The sequence below is a fragment of the Oncorhynchus clarkii genome, chromosome 31 (assembly GCF_045791955.1).
Source record: "Oncorhynchus clarkii lewisi isolate Uvic-CL-2024 chromosome 31, UVic_Ocla_1.0, whole genome shotgun sequence".
Lineage (NCBI taxonomy): Eukaryota > Metazoa > Chordata > Actinopteri > Salmoniformes > Salmonidae > Oncorhynchus > Oncorhynchus clarkii.
The window spans coordinates 10,699,801-10,718,101 of NC_092177.1; the positions used below are offsets into that span (position 1 = coordinate 10,699,801).

Sequence of the window (18,301 nt, forward strand, 5' to 3'; positions counted from 1 at the left end):
AACTAACATCACTAATGTTGTCACTGGTAAACTAACATCACTAATGTTGTCACTGGTAAACTAACATCACTAATGTTGTCACTGGTAAACTAACATCACTAATGTTGTCACTGGTAAACTAACATCACTAATGTTGTCACTGGTAAACTAACATCACTAATGTTCACACTGGTAAACTAACATCACTAATGTTCACACTGGTAAACTAACATCACTGATCTTCATACTGTACAGTTGACACCGACATGTAAAACATGAAATCTTTATTCAAAAACAAAACATGAAAAAAAACAAGATAAACATTCAAAATGTAACATAAATTGTATGTGAAGTTGCCAGATCGGCCTTCTATTCACCGTATGAACCTTCATGGAACTACTTCCTGATTCATATTTCAAGTAATTCAAAGCAGTTGGTCACAAAATGATATTTGAAGGGTATGAATCCATGTCACAGGCAGGCTCAACAATATGACTGATTCACGATGCCTTTAAATCACTGTCCAGTGTGTCTCCTGGCTCATTTCACTGTAACGGTGAGACGCCAGCTACAGAGGAATGACAGACTCACCATAGCTGCCTCTGAAAACCTGATACATACACAGAGGTATTTAAGACAGACCTATCAACTTGAAGATCCCACTAATCTAAGACACTAGGATGGATGAAAGAGAAGGATCCCACTAATCTAATACATTAGGATGGATGAAAGAAGGATCCCACTAATCTAATACATTAGGATGGATGAAAGAGCCCACTAATCTAATACATTAGGATGGATGAAAGAGAAGGATCCCACCAATCTAATACATTAGGATGGATGAAAGAGAAGGATCCCACTAATCTAATACATTAGGATGGATGAAAGAGAAGGATCCCACCAATCTAATACATTAGGATGGATGAAAGAGAAGGATCCCACTAATCTAATACATTAGGATGGTTGAAAGAGAAGGATCCCACTAATCTAAGACATTAGGATGGATGAAAGAGAAGGATCCCACTAATCTAATACATTAGGATGGATGAAAGAGAAGGATCCCACTAATCTAAGACATTAGGATGGATGACAGAGAAGGATCCCACCATTGCGTCAGAGCAGTGGAAATCTTCAAGGTATGAAGATGTTCAGACAGGGTTTTACAGATACTACTGAACAAGAGTGCTTTATCAAGAGTGCTTTATAGTCCAGGAGACGAGAGTAATGTAGGTCTAATCCAGGTTAGAATGATTCCACCTCATCTTTCACACGCTCTCTCTCTCCTTCTCAGTTCTGGCTGAGTTTAGTCTTGGTGGCGAAGTCAACACTGAGTTTCCTCATTACCTCACCGTGGCTCTGACCCGCCAGGTTTTGGCGAACACTGCCATAGTTCTCCTTGACAAAGTTGGCGAAGGGCGTGGGCGCCCGGGGCTTGGCTGGGGTGAGCAGGACCAGCTGACCCGTACAGAGGGCACACACAAACCTCTGGGTGTCCAGGGACTTAGAGTGACGACCGAGTCTACAGAGGGGAGGAAGAGAACAGTTTAGCCATCAACTGGTTTTAGAGTTTAGCCATCAACTGGTTTTAGAGTTTAGCCATCAACTGGTTTAAGAGTTTAGCCATCAACTGGGTTTTAGAGTTTAGCCATCAACTGGTTTAAGAGTTTAGCCATCAACTGGGTTTTAGAGTTTAGCCATCAACTGGTTTTAGAGAGTTTAGCCATCAACTGGTTTTAGAGTTTAGCCATCAACTGGTTTTAGAGTTTAGCCATCAACTGGTTTTAGAGTTTAGCCATCAACTGGTTTAAGAGTTTAGCCATCAACTGGTTTTAGAGTTTAGCCATCAACTGGTTTTAGAGTTTAGCCATCAACTGGTTTTAGAGTTTAGCCATCAACTGGTTTTAGAGTTTAGCCATCAACTGGGTTTTAGAGTTTAGCCATCAACTGGTTTTAGAGAGTTTAGCCATCAACTGGTTTTAGAGTTTAGCCATCAACTGGTTTTAGAGTTTAGCCATCAACTGGTTTTAGAGTTTAGCCATCAACTGGTTTTAGAGTTTAGCCATCAACTGGTTTTAGAGTTTAGCCATCAACTGGTTTTAGAGTTTAGCCATCAACTGGTTTTAGAGTTTAGCCATCAACTGGTTTTAGAGTTTAGCCATCAACTGGTTTTAGAGTTTAGCCATCAACTGGTTTTAGAGTTTAGCCATCAACTGGTTTAAGAGTTTAGCCATCAACTGGTTTAAGAGTTTAGCCATCAACTTGTTTTAGAGTTTAGCCATCAACTGGTTTTAGAGTTTAGCCATCAACTGGTTTTAGAGTTTAGCCATGAATTGATGGGAATCCATGGTAGATTGAGGGCTTGAACTACCTAGTCTGACAGTATAACTATAAACTGTGACAATACATACGGTAGTTTAGTCTCAGGCAACTAATAGAGCAATAATATAATGCAATTTAGTGGACACTTATCCGCAGTGATTAACACAGTGAGTATATATTGTTGGTGTACGTGACCCCTGCTGAGCCACACAGGACAACTGCTTCATTTGAAGGAATGACTCTGTTTCCTTGGATTAAATAAATCCATTTTAATATCCCCAAACTCCATTTCATTTGCAGCACTAAAACTAGCATTGGGTTAAGTGTAAGCTGGGGACAGACAGGAAGTTAGTGTTGACCTACGTGTTTTTGCAGCGGCTGCACTGGTACTGGTACTTGTAGTTAATGTCGTAGCTGTGGCAGCGGGTGACCACGGGCAGCTCGGGGTGTGCCAGCGTGGCCTTGCGGGCGTACAGCTTCCAGAAGGGGCCGTGTCCATCCCTCACACTGTTGATCAACCAGGTGGCAGCGTGGCACATCTCATGGACTAACGTGTCACGCAGGCGGTCTGGGAGGAGAGAAGGGGGAGGATGGGGATTGGAAGAGAGAGGAGAGGAAGGAGAGAGGGAATGAGGGAAGGTGGGCGACATACAGACACAGTCTATTAACATTAAAGTTGAACTTTAAATGACTTACATTAGAACCTAATTTAAAATGTTATAACATACATTTAATGTCATTAGTTCTTCAACCAGTGAAGCCTTACCTGCAGAGTCACAGACTTTCTCCGAGAGTTGGATACGGGCGTATCGGTTCCCTCCTCCTCTCTCCTGCCCTGTGATGCAGTAGCCAGCAGTCTTTCTCATCTTGTTATTCCAGCTCACTGACATGTTACTGGGCAGCTGGGGAACAAAGACGTTACAAAGGAAAGAAGAGGTAAAACATGCAAGATAATCCCAGGTCACATGATGGTAAGATGCAAGTCAACACAAAACACTTTATAAGATTCCATCTTTATCACTCTCCAAGTGATCTGGCAGTATATGTATGCTTATAACCTGTGTGTTTAACACTGTATATATAGCCTGTTGATGGGTTCTGACTTCTAAACGTGAAAATATGAAATATCCTTATTCATGTCACTGAGGGAGAGAGGGGAACGTAGAACGTTTACTTTCTGTCAGAGCATGTTATTGTTGGACATCAGGGATCCTTTGGAAAGGAGAAGGGCCACTGTCTGGTCGTTACACCAGAACTTAATGGTAGGAAGAATGTATATGGTGGAGTCGATGAAGCTGGGATGTTACTGAGTAAATGGAAAGGCAATCGAATGGGTGGAGAGCTGTGGATGAGTGAGGAATGGGAGGTCAGGTCACATTAAGGGAGAAGGAACAGTTTACTGTCCACATCACTTAACTTCCTGCCTAGCAATAAAGATGTGATGTTTAGGGGGAAGGAGGAGTTGACCTAAATCAGAGTATCTATACTGGTGCTGGTGGGAACATGTCTTTGTCTGTTCACCTGTCTGACCCACTGGATGAGTAAACTTGGTTTGAGCATTTCATAGTTGTCAGTCAGGTTCTTAATAACAGGGTAAAAACTAACACTATGTATAGTTAAAGTGTGTGTTTACCTTGCTGTCGAACACGCTGGTGTTGTACAGGCGATACAGTTTGCTGGTGAGCTCCTCCTTGGTCTGTTTGAAGTTGCGGCTGGAGCCTGGTCCAGACAGAGACTGGAGGAAACACCCAGGAGTCATACACCCTGCTGATACACTGAGGAGAGAAACACAGGCTGGAGTCATGCACCCTGCTGATACACTGAGGAGAGAAACACAGGCTGGAGTCATACACCCTGCTGATACACTGAGAGAAACACAGGCTGGAGTCATACACCCTGCTGATACACTGAGGAGAGAAACACCCAGGAGTCATACACCCTGCTGATACACTGAGGAGAGAAACACCCAGGAGTCATACACCCTGCTGATACACTGAGGAGAGAAACACCCAGGAGTCATACACCCTGCTGATACACTGAGGAGAGAAACACCCAGGAGTCATACACCCTGCTGATACACTGAGGAGAGAAACACCCAGGAGTCATACACCCTGCTGATACACTGAGGAGTCCAACACACTGAGGAGAAAAAAACAGCCAGATTTAGCCTCACACAAACACTTCACTGAACCTATGTATTTAGATCAGTGTAGAACAGGTGAAGGAGAGGAGACAGTATTGAGCTACACCCTGCCCTAGGCCCTGGTCAGTAGAGTATTGAGCTACACCCTGCCCTAGGCCCTGGTCAGTAGAGTATTGAGCTACACCCTGCCCTAGGCCCTGGTCAGTAGAGTATTGAGCTACACCCTGCCCTCGGCCCTGGTCAGTAGAGTATTGAGCTACACCCTGCCCTAGGCCCTGGTCAGTAGAGTATTGAGCTACACCCTGCCCTGGTCAGTAGAGTATTGAGCTACACCCTGCCCTAGGCCCTGGTCAGTAGAGTATTGAGCTACACCCTGCCCTAGGCCCTGGTCAGTAGAGTATTGAGCTACACCCTGCCCTAGGCCCTGGTCAGTAGAGTATTGAGCTACACCCTGCCCTAGGCCCTGATCAGTAGAGTATTGAGCTACACCCTGCCCCAGGCCCTGGTCAGTAGAGTATTGAGCTACACCCTGCCCTAGGCCCTGGTCAGTAGAGTATTGAGCTACACTCCCAGGCCCTGGTCAGTAGAGTATTGAGCTACACTCCCAGGCCTTGGTCAGTATTACCTGGAGGAAGAAAGGCCGCTGGTCTTGAGTCTGGATTCCGGCTGGGACACAGCGGGTTTGGAGACGAGCGGCCGCACCGGGGTCTTCAGATCCAAGGGCGTTCTCACCAACGGCCGAGGGCACACCTCTTTCGAGGCTTTTTGCCGTGGAGCTGACGGGGGGGGCTTCTGATTGGGCCCTGGATTGACACACACCAGGAAGTAGCCAATGAGATGACACGATATAGAAACGAAAAAGGAAATGTACCAATTAAAGACCACAGCTGGCAGTGAGCAGTATACCAGCGTGCATATTTACTCTGTTACGTTACCCTCTCTGATCTAACACCTTTTTAGGTATGTGCCTCCCCATTTTACAGAAAGATCCCCCTGAATTACACTCATTATGGCAACTGCTCGACCTCCGACCGCAAGGCACTACAGAGGGCAGTACATCACTGGGACCAAGCTTCTTGCCATCCAGGACCTCTATACCAGACGGTGTCAGAGGAAGGCCCCAGAAAATTGCAGAAGACTCCATCCACCTTAGTCAAAGACTGTTCTCTCTCTGCGATCGCACGGCAAGCGGTACCGGAGCACCAAGTCTAGGTCCAAAAGGCTCCTTAACAGCTTCTACCCCCAAGCCAAAAGACTCCTGAACACCTAATCAAATGGCTACCCAGACTATTTGCATTGCCCCCCTTTTACGTCGGTGCTACACCGTTGTTAACGTCTATGCATAGTCACTTTACCTCTACCTACATACTACCTCGACTAACCTGTACCCCCGCACATTGTACCAGTAACCCCCTGTATATAGTCTCCACATTGACTCTGTACCGGTACCCCCTGTATATAGCCTCCACATTGACTCTGTACCAGTACCCCCTGTATATAGCCTCCACATTGACTCTGTACCGGTACCCCCTGTATATAGCCTCCACATTGACTCTGTACCGGTACCCCCTGTATATAGCCTCCACATTGACTCTGTACCGGTACCCCCTGTATATAGCCTCCACATTGACTCTGTACCGTAACACCCTGTATATAGCCTCCACATTGACTCTGTACCGTAACACCCTGTATATAGCCTCCACATTGACTCTGTACCGTAACACCCTGTATATAGCCTCCACATTGACTCTGTACCGTAACACCCTGTATATAGCCTCCACATTGACTCTGTACCGTAACACCCTGTATATAGCCTCCACATTGACTCTGTACTGGTACTCCCTGTATATAGCCTCCACATTGACTCTGTACTGGTACTCCCTGTATATAGCCTCCACATTGACTCTGTACTGGTACTCCCTGTATATAGCCTCCACATTGACTCTGTACTGGTACTCCCTGTATATAGCCTCCACATTGACTCTGTACCGTAACACCCTGTATATAGCCTCCACATTGACTCTGTACCGTAACACCCTGTATATAGCCTCCACATTGACTCTGTACCGTAACACCCTGTATATAGCCTCCACATTGACTCTGTACCGTAACACCCTGTATATAGCCTCCACATTGACTCTGTACCGTAACACCCTGTATATAGCCTCCACATTGACTCTGTACCGTAACACCCTGTATATAGCCTCCACATTGACTCTGTACCGTAACACCCTGTATATAGCCTCCACATTGACTCTGTACCGTAACACCCTGTATATAGCCTCCACATTGACTCTGTACCGTAACACCCTGTATATAGCCTCCACATTGACTCTGTACTGGTACTCCCTGTATATAGCCTCCACATTGACTCTGTACTGGTACTCCCTGTATATAGCCTCCACATTGACTCTGTACTGGTACTCCCTGTATATAGCCTCCACATTGACTCTGTACCGGTACCCCCTGTATATAATCTCCACATTGACTCTGTACTGGTACTCCCTGTATATAGCCTCCACATTGACTCTGTACCGGTACCCCCTGTATATAGCCTCCACATTGACTCTGTACCATAACACCCTGTATATAGCCTCCACATTGACTCTGTACTGGTACTCCCTGTATATAGCCTCCACATTGACTCTGTACTGGTACTCCCTGTATATAGCCTCCACATTGACTCTGTACCGGTACCCCCTGTATATAGCCTCCACATTGACTCTGTACCGGTACCCCCTGTATATAGCCTCCACATTGACTCTGTACCGGTACCCCCTGTATATAGCCTCCACATTGACTCTGTACCGTAACACCCTGTATATAGCCTCCACATTGACTCTGTACCGTAACACCCTGTATATAGCCTCCACATTGACTCTGTACCGTAACACCCTGTATATAGCCTCCACATTGACTCTGTACCGTAACACCCTGTATATAGCCTCCACATTGACTCTGTACCGTAACACCCTGTATATAGCCTCCACATTGACTCTGTACCGTAACACCCTGTATATAGCCTCCACATTGACTCTGTACCGTAACACCCTGTATATAGCCTCCACATTGACTCTGTACTGGTACTCCCTGTATATAGCCTCCACATTGACTCTGTACTGGTACTCCCTGTATATAGCCTCCACATTGACTCTGTACTGGTACTCCCTGTATATAGCCTCCACATTGACTCTGTACCGGTACCCCCTGTATATAATCTCCACATTGACTCTGTACTGGTACTCCCTGTATATAGCCTCCACATTGACTCTGTACCGGTACCCCCTGTATATAGCCTCCACATTGACTCTGTACCATAACACCCTGTATATAGCCTCCACATTGACTCTGTACTGGTACTCCCTGTATATAGCCTCCACATTGACTCTGTACTGGTACTCCCTGTATTTAGCCTCCACATTGACTCTGTACCGTAACACCCTGTATATAGCCTCCACATTGACTCTGTACCGTAACACCCTGTATATAGCCTCCACATTGACTCTGTACCGTAACACCCTGTATATAGTCTCCACATTGACTCTGTACCGTAACACCCTGTATATAGCCTCCACATTGACTCTGTACCGTAACACCCTGTATATAGCCTCCACATTGACTCTGTACCGTAACACCCTGTATATAGCCTCCACATTGACTCTGTACCGTAACACCCTGTATATAGCCTCCACATTGACTCTGTACCGTAACACCCTGTATATAGCCTCCACATTGACTCTGTACCGTAACACCCTGTATATAGCCTCCACATTGACTCTGTACCGTAACACCCTGTATATAGCCTCCACATTGACTCTGTACCGTAACACCCTGTATATAGTCTCCACATTGACTCTGTACCGTAACACCCTGTATATAGCCTCCACATTGACTCTGTACCGTAACACCCTGTATATAGTCTCCACATTGACTCTGTACCGTAACACCCTGTATATAGTCTCCACATTGACTCTGTACCGTAACACCCTGTATATAGCCTCCACATTGACTCTGTACCGTAACACCCTGTATATAGCCTCCACATTGACTCTGTACCGTAACACCCTGTATATAGTTTCCACATTGACTCTGTACCGTAACACCCTGTATATAGCCTCCACATTGACTCTGTACCGTAACACCCTGTATATAGCCTCCACATTGACTCTGTACCGTAACACCCTGTATATAGCCTCCACATTGACTCTGTACCGTAACACCCTGTATATAGCCTCCACATTGACTCTGTACCGTAACACCATGTATATAGCCTCCACATTGACTCTGTACCGTAACACCCTGTATATAGCCTCCACATTGACTCTGTACCGTAACACCCTGTATATAGCCTCCACATTGACTCTGTACCGTAACACCCTGTATATAGCCTCCACATTGACTCTGTACCGTAACACCCTGTATATAGCCTCCACATTGACTCTGTACCGTAACACCCTGTATATAGCCTCCACATTGACTCTGTACCGTAACACCCTGTATATAGCCTCCACATTGACTCTGTACCGTAACACCCTGTATATAGCCTCCACACTGACTGTACCATAACACCCTGTATATAGCCTCCACACTGACTCTGTACCGTAACACCCTGTATATAGCCTCCACATTGACTCTGTACCGTAACACCCTGTATATAGCCTCCACACTGACTCTGTACCGTAACACCCTGTATATAGCCTCCACATTGACTCTGTACCGTAACACCCTGTATATAGTCTCCACATTGACTCTGTACCGTAACACCCTGTATATAGCCTCCACATTGACTCTGTACCGTAACACCCTGTATATAGCCTCCACATTGACTCTGTACTGGTACTCCCTGTATATAGCCTCCACATTGACTCTGTACCGTAACACCCTGTATATAGCCTCCACATTGACTCTGTACCGTAACACCCTGTATATAGCCTCCACATTGACTCTGTACCGTAACACCCTGTATATAGCCTCCACATTGACTCTGTACCGTAACACCCTGTATATAGCATCACTACTTATTTTATTGTAGCTCCTTTAATTATTCTGAATGTTTTACTTCAGCTTATTTTTGTAAATACTTTCAAACTTTTTATTAACTGCATTGTTGGTTAAGGGTTAAGGGTTTGTAAGTAAGCATTTCACTGTAAGGTTGTATTCAGTGCATGTGACAAACATATGATTTGATTTATTACTGTGACCTGTGTTGGGGCGGTACCCGTATGGTGTTGGGGCGGTACCCGTATGGTGTTGGGGCGGTACCCGTATGGTGTTGGGGCGGTACCCGTATGGTGTTGGGGCGGTACCCGTATGGTGTTGGGGCGGTACCCGTATGGTGTTGGGGCGGAACCCGTATGGTGTTGGGGCGGAACCCGTATGGTGTTGGGGCGGAACCCCTATTGTGTTGGGGCGGTACCCCTATTGTGTTGGGGCGGTACCCCTATTGTGTTGGGGCGGTACCCCTATTGTGTTGGGGCGGTACCCCTATTGTGTTGGGGCGGTACCCCTATTGTGTTGGGGCGGTACCCCTATTGTGTTGGGGCGGTACCCCTATTGTGTTGGGGCGGTACCCCTATTGTGTTGGGGCGGTACCCCTATTGTGTTGGGGCGGTACCCCTATTGTGTTGGGGCGGTACCCCTATTGTGTTGGGGTGTTGGGGCCTTACCCGTGTTATGTCTAGGTGTTCAGGAGTTGGGGTGTTACCCGCGTTGGAAGTTGGGGTGTTACCCGCGTTGGGAGTTGGGGTGTTACCCGCGTTGGGAGTTGGGGTGTTACCCGCGTTGGGAGTTGGGGTGTTACCCGCGTTGGGAGTTGGGGTGTTACCTGTGTTATGTCTAGGTGTTGGGGTGTTACCTGTGTTATGTCTAGGTGTTGGGGTGTTACCTGTGTTGGGAGTTGGGGTGTTACCCGTGTTGGGTTTAGGTGTTGGGGTGTTGCCGGTCTTGTGGTTCTTCTTAATTCTGTCCAGTAAGCTGAGGAACTCCTCCTCTGAGCTGGCTGAGTCCTCCAGCTTCGACGGGGCTGAGTGGGTCCACTGTGGAAGGGGGGTCAGGGAGGGGGTGAAGGAGGAGTGGAGAGGAGGAGAGCTGGGAGAGAGGGACAGCAGAGGAGGAGGGCAGGGAGAGGGAAAGAAGATGTTGTCCTTCTGGTTACTTTGTAGGACGTTGACTTTGTGCGTCTGTGGCGGCGGCTGGTGCACAGGGTGGCATGTCCTCCACGTGCTCTTCATCACAATACCATCGTCTTCTTCACTGTCACTGAGGAAAACTGGAGTGTCACACTGGGACAAGGGTCTTCTGACCGGGGTCTGGAAGGATGGCGGCTTAGGGGTCTTAAAGGCACCTGTAGAAGACAGGATGAGTCTCCATGTAACGCTGTCGGCCGAACAACTCCCCCTAGCCGTGACAATATATCATATTAACCAAGGCGTCCTGGGTATTACTTCAAGTCTGGCTATGCAAATAGAAGTAATCACAGTGCTGAACTGAAATCAAGTAGAAATAACTTATTAGAAACAGATTTCAGATTATTACAAGCATGTATGAGGACAGTCAACGACAGCGTGTCAAAAGGCAACCTATACCCTAAATAGTCCACCACTTTTGAATAGAGCCCTACTCGCCCTGGTCAAAAGCAGTGCACTACATAGGGAATATATTGCCACTAGGGAAGCAGTCGTTGTTACCTTTAGAGGAAGGTTTTTTCTTCCTCTCAACGACAAAGTCATCATCGGAGGAAAAGCTGGCGACAATGAAGTTTCTGAGGCTGAGGAAAAAACAGGAGATAAACCTGAGTATTTAACACAGGATAGGGACCATATTCACGGTAAGAGGTTGGGACCACTGTACCTGTCTCCACTGCTACGCTCCGCTTCCTTGGGCTTCGGCTTGGGAGTTTTCACACGGCTCAGGACTTCAGGGGCACCAGACGAGACACAAGGGAACAGTAAACATGTCATCCCCCATAATGCATCAGCGCCAGTTATACCGCTCGCTTGGCCTTCTCCTCTCTGCTGTGACTAACACATTTCCGTTAATTACCTCATCATTCACCAGAGATGAGTCAAAATCATGTGACTAACGTACGAATGTATGAACAGGCGGGTGGAGATCGATCTACAGTCCCCTCCCCGATTTCTTCGTGGGGACAATGACACAAGTTTGGAGATGTGGAAGGGGCCCGGTTTCCCCAATAGTGATGGAACTTACAAGTGTTTTAACGATGCCTCTTTCCTACAACGGCCCAAGACGTAAAATACATTTCCCAAAACCCCACGCAGAGAGAACATTCACCAAGTACGTTGTTGGAGAATGTTTCCATACTGATAGGATTGAAAGAAAGGCAACGCTGCTCTCGGATCAGCTTTCTCCATTCAAATCTTACCTTAACATTAGAATTATTTCATAATACTGACAACAGATCAGCTCCTAAAGAGATATCACCATCTATGGCTGAAAATATTGGGGTGGGTTATTCTACCGCTTAGCCTATAATAAAGCATTAAATTAAGATTTTGAAAGTTAGGCTTCACATTATGAAACATTTATAATATATAGGCCTACAGTCTATACTGTAGGTAGGCTATTTATAATATATAGGCCTACAGTCTATACTGTAGGTAGGCTATTTATAATATATAGGCCTACAGTCTATACTGTAGGTAGGCTATTTATAATATATAGGCCTACAGTCTATACTGTAGGTAGGCTATTTATAATATATAGGCCTATAGTCTATAGTGTAGGTAGGCTATTTATAATATAGGCCTATAATCTATACTGTAGGTAGGCTATTTATAATATATAGGCCTATAGTCTATACTGTAGGTAGGCTATTTATAATATATAGGCCTATAATCTATACTGTAGGTAGGCTATTTATAATATATAGGCCTATAGTCTATAGTGTAGGTAGGCTATTTATAATATAGGCCTACAGTCTATACTGTAGGTAGGCTATTTATAATATAGGCCTACAGTCTATACTGTAGGTAGGCTATTTATAATATATAGGCCTATAATCTATACTGTAGGTAGGCTATTTATAATATATAGGCCTATAATCTATACTGTAGGTAGGCTATTTATAATATAGGCCTATAATCTATAATGTAGGTAGGCTATTTATAATATAGGCCTATAATCTATAATGTAGGTAGACTATTTATAATATAGGCCTATAATCTATACTGTAGGTAGACTATTTATAATATATAGGTCTATACTGTAGGTAGGCTATTTATAATATAGGCCTATAGTCTATACTGTAGTTAGGCTATTTATAATATATAGGCCTATAATCTATAATGTAGGTAGGCTATTTATAATATATAGGTCTATACTGTAGTTAGGCTATTTATAATATATAGGCCTATAATCTATAATGTAGGTAGGCTATTTATAATATAGGCCTATAGTCTATAATCTTTGGAGGGAGCTGAAAGTCCGTATTGCCCAGCGACAGCCCCGAAACCTGAAGGATCTGGAGAAGGTCTGTATGGAGGAGTGGGCCAAAATCCCTGCTGCAGTGTGTGCAAACCTGGTCAAGAACTACAGGAAACGTATGATCTCTGTAATTGCAAACAAAGGTTTCTGTACCAAATATTAAGTTCTGCTTTTCTGATGTATCAAATACTTAGTCGTATGAAAACGTTTGGGCAGCCCTCTGAGGCTGCGTAATAATTTACTCTGTCGTCACAGAAAATGATCACAGTGGCATGCCATTCATTTTCTAATAAAAGCTGAGTACTGGGGTATTGTCCAGACAAAGATTTTTAGTCGAGCAATATTAAGTTGTATGAAATGAAATCACATGTGAAAAATAGGCTAAAATGTGCGCACCCTTGTCATTCTGTTGGTTTGAATACCTGTAACTACTTAGCACTCATTAATTGGAACACACAATTGGTTTGGTGAGCTCATTAAGCCTCGAACTTCATAGACAAGTGCATCCAATCTGTCGTGGCAGAATCAGAATTCTTTAGGTAACATTTATAAATAAGATATTTTATTTATATTCATAAGCATGCTTATGTGAGATAAGTTACTTGGGCCCAGAGAGGGAAGACGTCAGGTTAGTCTTATCTGTGAATGTGTCTAACTATTCCTAAACCATGTGAAGGGATGGTGTGATTAATGGGGAACCAGTTAGGTGGCTCCACAATGTCTGTGTGCCAGTCACGTCTCTCTGTGAGCTTGTCCAGGAGGGGGTGTATTTGATATATGCCATTGGATGAGGTAATGTTTTTGGTTCTAAGTGGTACCAAGAACGAGATAAGAACTTAGTTTAGGAGACCAAACTGAACGATAATTTGTAGCCAATGCTGTCTGGCTATGTGTGTCTTTGCTATAAAGGATCTCAGTTGCCATTATGTAAGCACTCTCAGATAATTCATTTATGACACTGAATTGATCTAAGAGTCACAGGGCTATGGTGAAGCTCATATAATTAAAGATGGACTTCATGATAACTCTGACCTGTGTGTGGTTTGCTCTCATGATTTGGTAATAGAGGACATTTCCACAACAAATCATGAGAAAAGGTATTTAAGGTGGCCAATTGCAAGTTGTTGTTCTCTTTGACTCTCCTCTGAAGAGTGGCAACATGGGGGCCTCAAAACAACTCTCAAATGACATGAAAACAAAGATTGTTCAACATTATGGTTTAGAGGAAGGCTACAAAAAGCTACCGCAGAGATTTCAGCTGTCAGTGTCCACTGTGAGGAACATAGTGAGGAAATGGAAGACCACAGGCACAGTTCTTGTTTAGGCCAGAAGTGGCAGGCCAAGTAAAATATCGGAGAGGCAAAGGATGGTGAGAACGGTCAAAAACAGCCCACAGACCACCTCCAAAGACCTACAACATCATCCTGCTGCAAATGGTGTCTCTGTGCATCGTTCAACAATTCAGCGCACTTTGCACAAGGAGAAGCTGTATGGGAGAGTGATGCGGAAGAAGCCTTTTCTGCACACACGCCACAGACAGAGTTGCGTGAGGTATGCAAACGCACATTTGGACAAGCCAGCTTCATTTTGGAATAAGGTGCTGTGGACTGATGAAACAAAGATGGAGTTATTTGGTCATAACAAGGCGGCAAAAGAACACAGCGTTCCATGAAAAACACTTGCTACCCACAGTAAAATTTGGTGGGGGTTCCATCATGCTGTGGGGCTGTGTGGCCAGTGCCGGTACTGGGAGTCTTGTTAAAGTTGAGGGTCGCATGGATTCCACTCAATATCAGCAGATTCTTGGGAATAATGTTGACGAATCAGTCACAAAGTTGAAGTTACACCGGGGCTGGATATTTCAACAAGACAACGACCCAAAACACTGCTCAAAATCTACCCGGGCATTTATGCAGAGGAACAAGTACAATGTTCTGGAATGGCCATCCCAGTCCCCAGACCTGAATATCATTGAGAATCTGTGGGATGATTTGAAGCAAGCTGTCCATGCTCGGCAACCATCACACCTAACTGAACTGGAGATGTTTTGTAAGGAGGAATGGTCCAAAAAACCTTCATCCAGAATCCAGACACTCATTAGAGGCTATGGGAAGCATCTAGCTGTTATTTTAGCAAAAGGAGGCTCTACTAAATATTGATGTGATTTTTCTATTGGGGTGCCCAAATTTATGCACCTGTCTAATTTTGTTTTGATGCATATTGCACATTTTCTGTTAATCCAATAAACCTCAATTGACTACTGAAATATTACTGTGTCCATCAGTTATTTGATTGATCAAAATGAAATTTCTGATCCAAACACCCAATTATTTATAAATGGAAATCATGGAAATTGTCAGGGGTGCCCAAACTTTTTCATACGACTGTTTGTCATGCAATAAAATGCTAACTTAAAAATTATACAATGTGATTTTCTGGATTTTGGTTTTAGATTCCGTCTCTCACAGTTGAAGTGTACCTATGATAAAAAATTACAGACCTCTACATGCTTTGTAAGTAGGAAAACCTGCTAAATCGGCAGCGTATCAAATACTTGTTCTCCCCACTGTAAGTGTTTTCAAGTACAACTTTAGTAAGGACTGTTTTGGGAAACAGCTGTGAGATTTAACGATGCTCCTACGAAGGTTCTAACAATGAACTTAGATGCATTTAGGAAACCGGGCCCCGGACAGTCAGAAAGACTTCTGTTCTTTGACTTAGAAATGACATACACCAAATTAGACATGGCAAAGATCCATTTACATACAACATTGTTTCAATGAAGAATTCTGAAGTCTCATTGGGTTTCAAAATATGATGACAATGATCAAAACATGACTTCCCCAATACTTATGTCAAGGCACCAGTATGATACTTACAGTTTTCAAAGTGGTCATCACTGTCTGAGCTTAATACAAGGACTGGTTCACTAGAGGGGAGATAATCAGAGAAGAAACAATAACACATTTAGTCCAATTGAATGATAGAGAAAAGGGGATTAAGGGCACTATTGGAAATTATTGCAACACAATACCAAACAGGAAACAAGACACCCCACTCCCTCATTTTACAGTCAGTTGCTATTGTATTGGTGTCTATGAGAGAATCACCCCATTAAGCAGACCAGAACTGACCACTTTTTTTATGGTAAAGTGAATTATCTTAATTTATCCACCATGTTTGAAACGGACTCAACAGGGCACTAATGCCGTCCCATCTTTTTTGGTTTTTACGGTTATTTTATTTTCATGACGGTCTTCATACATAACCGTCAGTTACACAAGTATACGGTAATTGTGCCAACCTTAGCTGGACAAATCACTACTTTACCTGACTTTCTTAGCAGAACTGCAATGTTTCCGAGAAGCAGTTTTGGGTGTAGCCTGCTCCACAAGAACTACAGACAAGAAGAACACGGAGATTAATTCATTCAACTACAGTATTTCAATGGATAGCTGTCATAGGCATACATGGTTGGCACCATGACAACCATAATCAGGAGTTGGCCAATGCTCATACAGCTCTGGACCAGGTGTAAAGGAATCTTCCAGGTGAACAAAAAGACAGCAGTCGTAGGTAAAGTCAAGCAAAAACCAATTCAGGTTTAATATAACTCACAACAAGGTGACACCCTTCAGCACAGAAACAGAGAACATGTTTAACAGCCCTCTTGGAAACAGCCCTTTATATCCTAATAGTCTAGTAACCCAACCCACCGACTCTCACTTACACTGGTCAAAATCATCGTCACTGGACTCCATGAACACCTTGGTCCTGTAACCGTTGCCCTTGGAGACCTGGTTCTCTTTCCCTGAGCCTCTGTCATCCTCTTCCTCGGCGTCGAGCAGATGTATCTGGACTGGGGGAGGAAGGTTTTGAGCACCCCTGGAGCCATGACAGCCTGTGGCCAGACGCCGAGTCTTACCGACGCTCTTAATCAGCTGCAGAGAAGACACAGGATGTGTTTGAAATGGCACCCTACTCCATATAGTGCACTACTTTCGACCGGGGACTATAGGACTCTGGTCAAAACAAATAGTGCACTATTCACTGTATTCCCTATATAGTGCACTATTCACTGTATTCCCTATATAGTGCATTATTCACTGTATTCCCTATATAGTGCACTATTCACTGTATTCCCTATATAGTTCACTATTTTTGACCTGGTCATAGGAAATTGTGTGCAATTGATTAAGATAATCACTGGTGGTTGTAATTCATGTGCCTTAGTAACCACAACATACCTGTTGTTCTGCTGTTTCCAATCCTCCCTTCTCTGACCAGCCCAGTTTCTCTGCAACTCTTTGAAATAATCTGTGATTATCATCATCCATGGTCTCTCTCTCTCTGTAAGGGGGACAATATGACTATTATCTGGAGACAACACGGTAACAACATGTCCGGGCTGCAAACCCACGGATAGTTAGCAATGCCCTGGCCAGCCCTCTTTGGGCAATGAAAACAAAGAAGACACATTTTGATGATGCAGTATCTTGATTAGCTAACAATAGCTAGTAGCAAGACACATTCTTGTAGCAGGCAAATGTATTTTAGCTAGGTATTTGATTATGCACGGGGTGGGGTGTAAGTAGTAGCCTAGCGAGCTAATGGTGTGTGCTATCCGATATATCCTTGGGACGTCCCTAACCTAAACCCTAACTAACCTAAAGCCTAACCCCAACTAACCTAAACCTACCCATAACTCTTACCTAGCATCGTCGAGATCCAGGCTTCCATAGACGTGATTTGAGGTATTGCAACATTAGACTAACTCTTACCAAACCAGTTTAAATGTAAACTTCAATGAGGGGATATGAACGACCCAATGATACCGGATTGGACGCTAGCTAATGCCTGCCACTAAAACCCTTATAACCACGACTGTAAATACATTCTAAACGTTACCGTTTCTCAAGTTTAACTCAATATGCATTACTATTTGTTTATTCAATATCAGATGTTCGCAAATCGGGACATAACGTTACCTTTGAAGATGATGGTCAATACATTTGCTTTGGGCCCAAGTCTCGGATAGCAACCGAAAGAGACCAAACGAAGATTCAAAACGGTGCACCGGAAGTTCTCATAGGCCGAGCGGAAAACTCGTGGTAATGACGTAGATAAAGTTACACAGAACAGGTTTGAATTGACGACTTGCAATTGTATTAACATAAATCATTCATCTTGGCAAGATAGAAGAAGCCAAAGGTACACGATTGTAAATATACAAGTAGAAAGGCAACGCTGCAATTGTAATGTTGAATCCCATAGCAATATTCTCTGTGTACTAAAACCAATAAACTGGTTAGCTTTTTAAATTTTGTAATTGCATGTTTTAGATAGGACCTAGAATAGAACACTTTGGGATTTAGTTTTAGACCAAATGTTTATTGAATTATCAGCGACTTTATC

General features: G+C 44.1%; 1 protein-coding gene across 1 annotated transcript; it reads right to left on the reverse strand.

Annotated features, from left to right (window-relative positions):
- Positions 1 to 1,176: 1,176 nt before the first annotated feature.
- On the reverse strand, positions 1,177 to 17,223 carry LOC139391001 (germ cell nuclear acidic protein-like). The gene is made up of 12 exons (XM_071138458.1): positions 17,134 to 17,223; positions 16,617 to 16,827; positions 16,217 to 16,283; positions 15,766 to 15,815; positions 11,291 to 11,354; positions 11,128 to 11,207; positions 10,326 to 10,784; positions 5,067 to 5,244; positions 3,932 to 4,073; positions 3,065 to 3,200; positions 2,662 to 2,866; positions 1,177 to 1,498 (listed from the first exon to the last, which is right to left on the reverse strand). Exons 1-12 carry the CDS (start codon positions 17,221 to 17,223, stop codon positions 1,267 to 1,269), a joined length of 1,914 nt encoding a protein of 637 aa, XP_070994559.1. The 3' UTR covers positions 1,177 to 1,266.
- Positions 17,224 to 18,301: the final 1,078 nt, after the last annotated feature.

Bases quoted from the DNA above. Each gene is read 5' to 3' on its own strand.
- LOC139391001 (XM_071138458.1), bottom strand. From the start codon at position 17,223: ATGGATGATGATAATCACAGATTATTTCAAAGAGTTGCAGAGAAACTG. The intron at 11,208-11,290 runs GTACAGTGGTCC...TTTTTTCCTCAG, and splicing joins GAGCGTAGCAGTGGAGACAG to CCTCAGAAACTTCATTGTCG. The intron at 1,499-2,661 runs GTAGGTCAACAC...TCCCCTCTGTAG, and splicing joins TGCAGCCGCTGCAAAAACAC to ACTCGGTCGTCACTCTAAGT.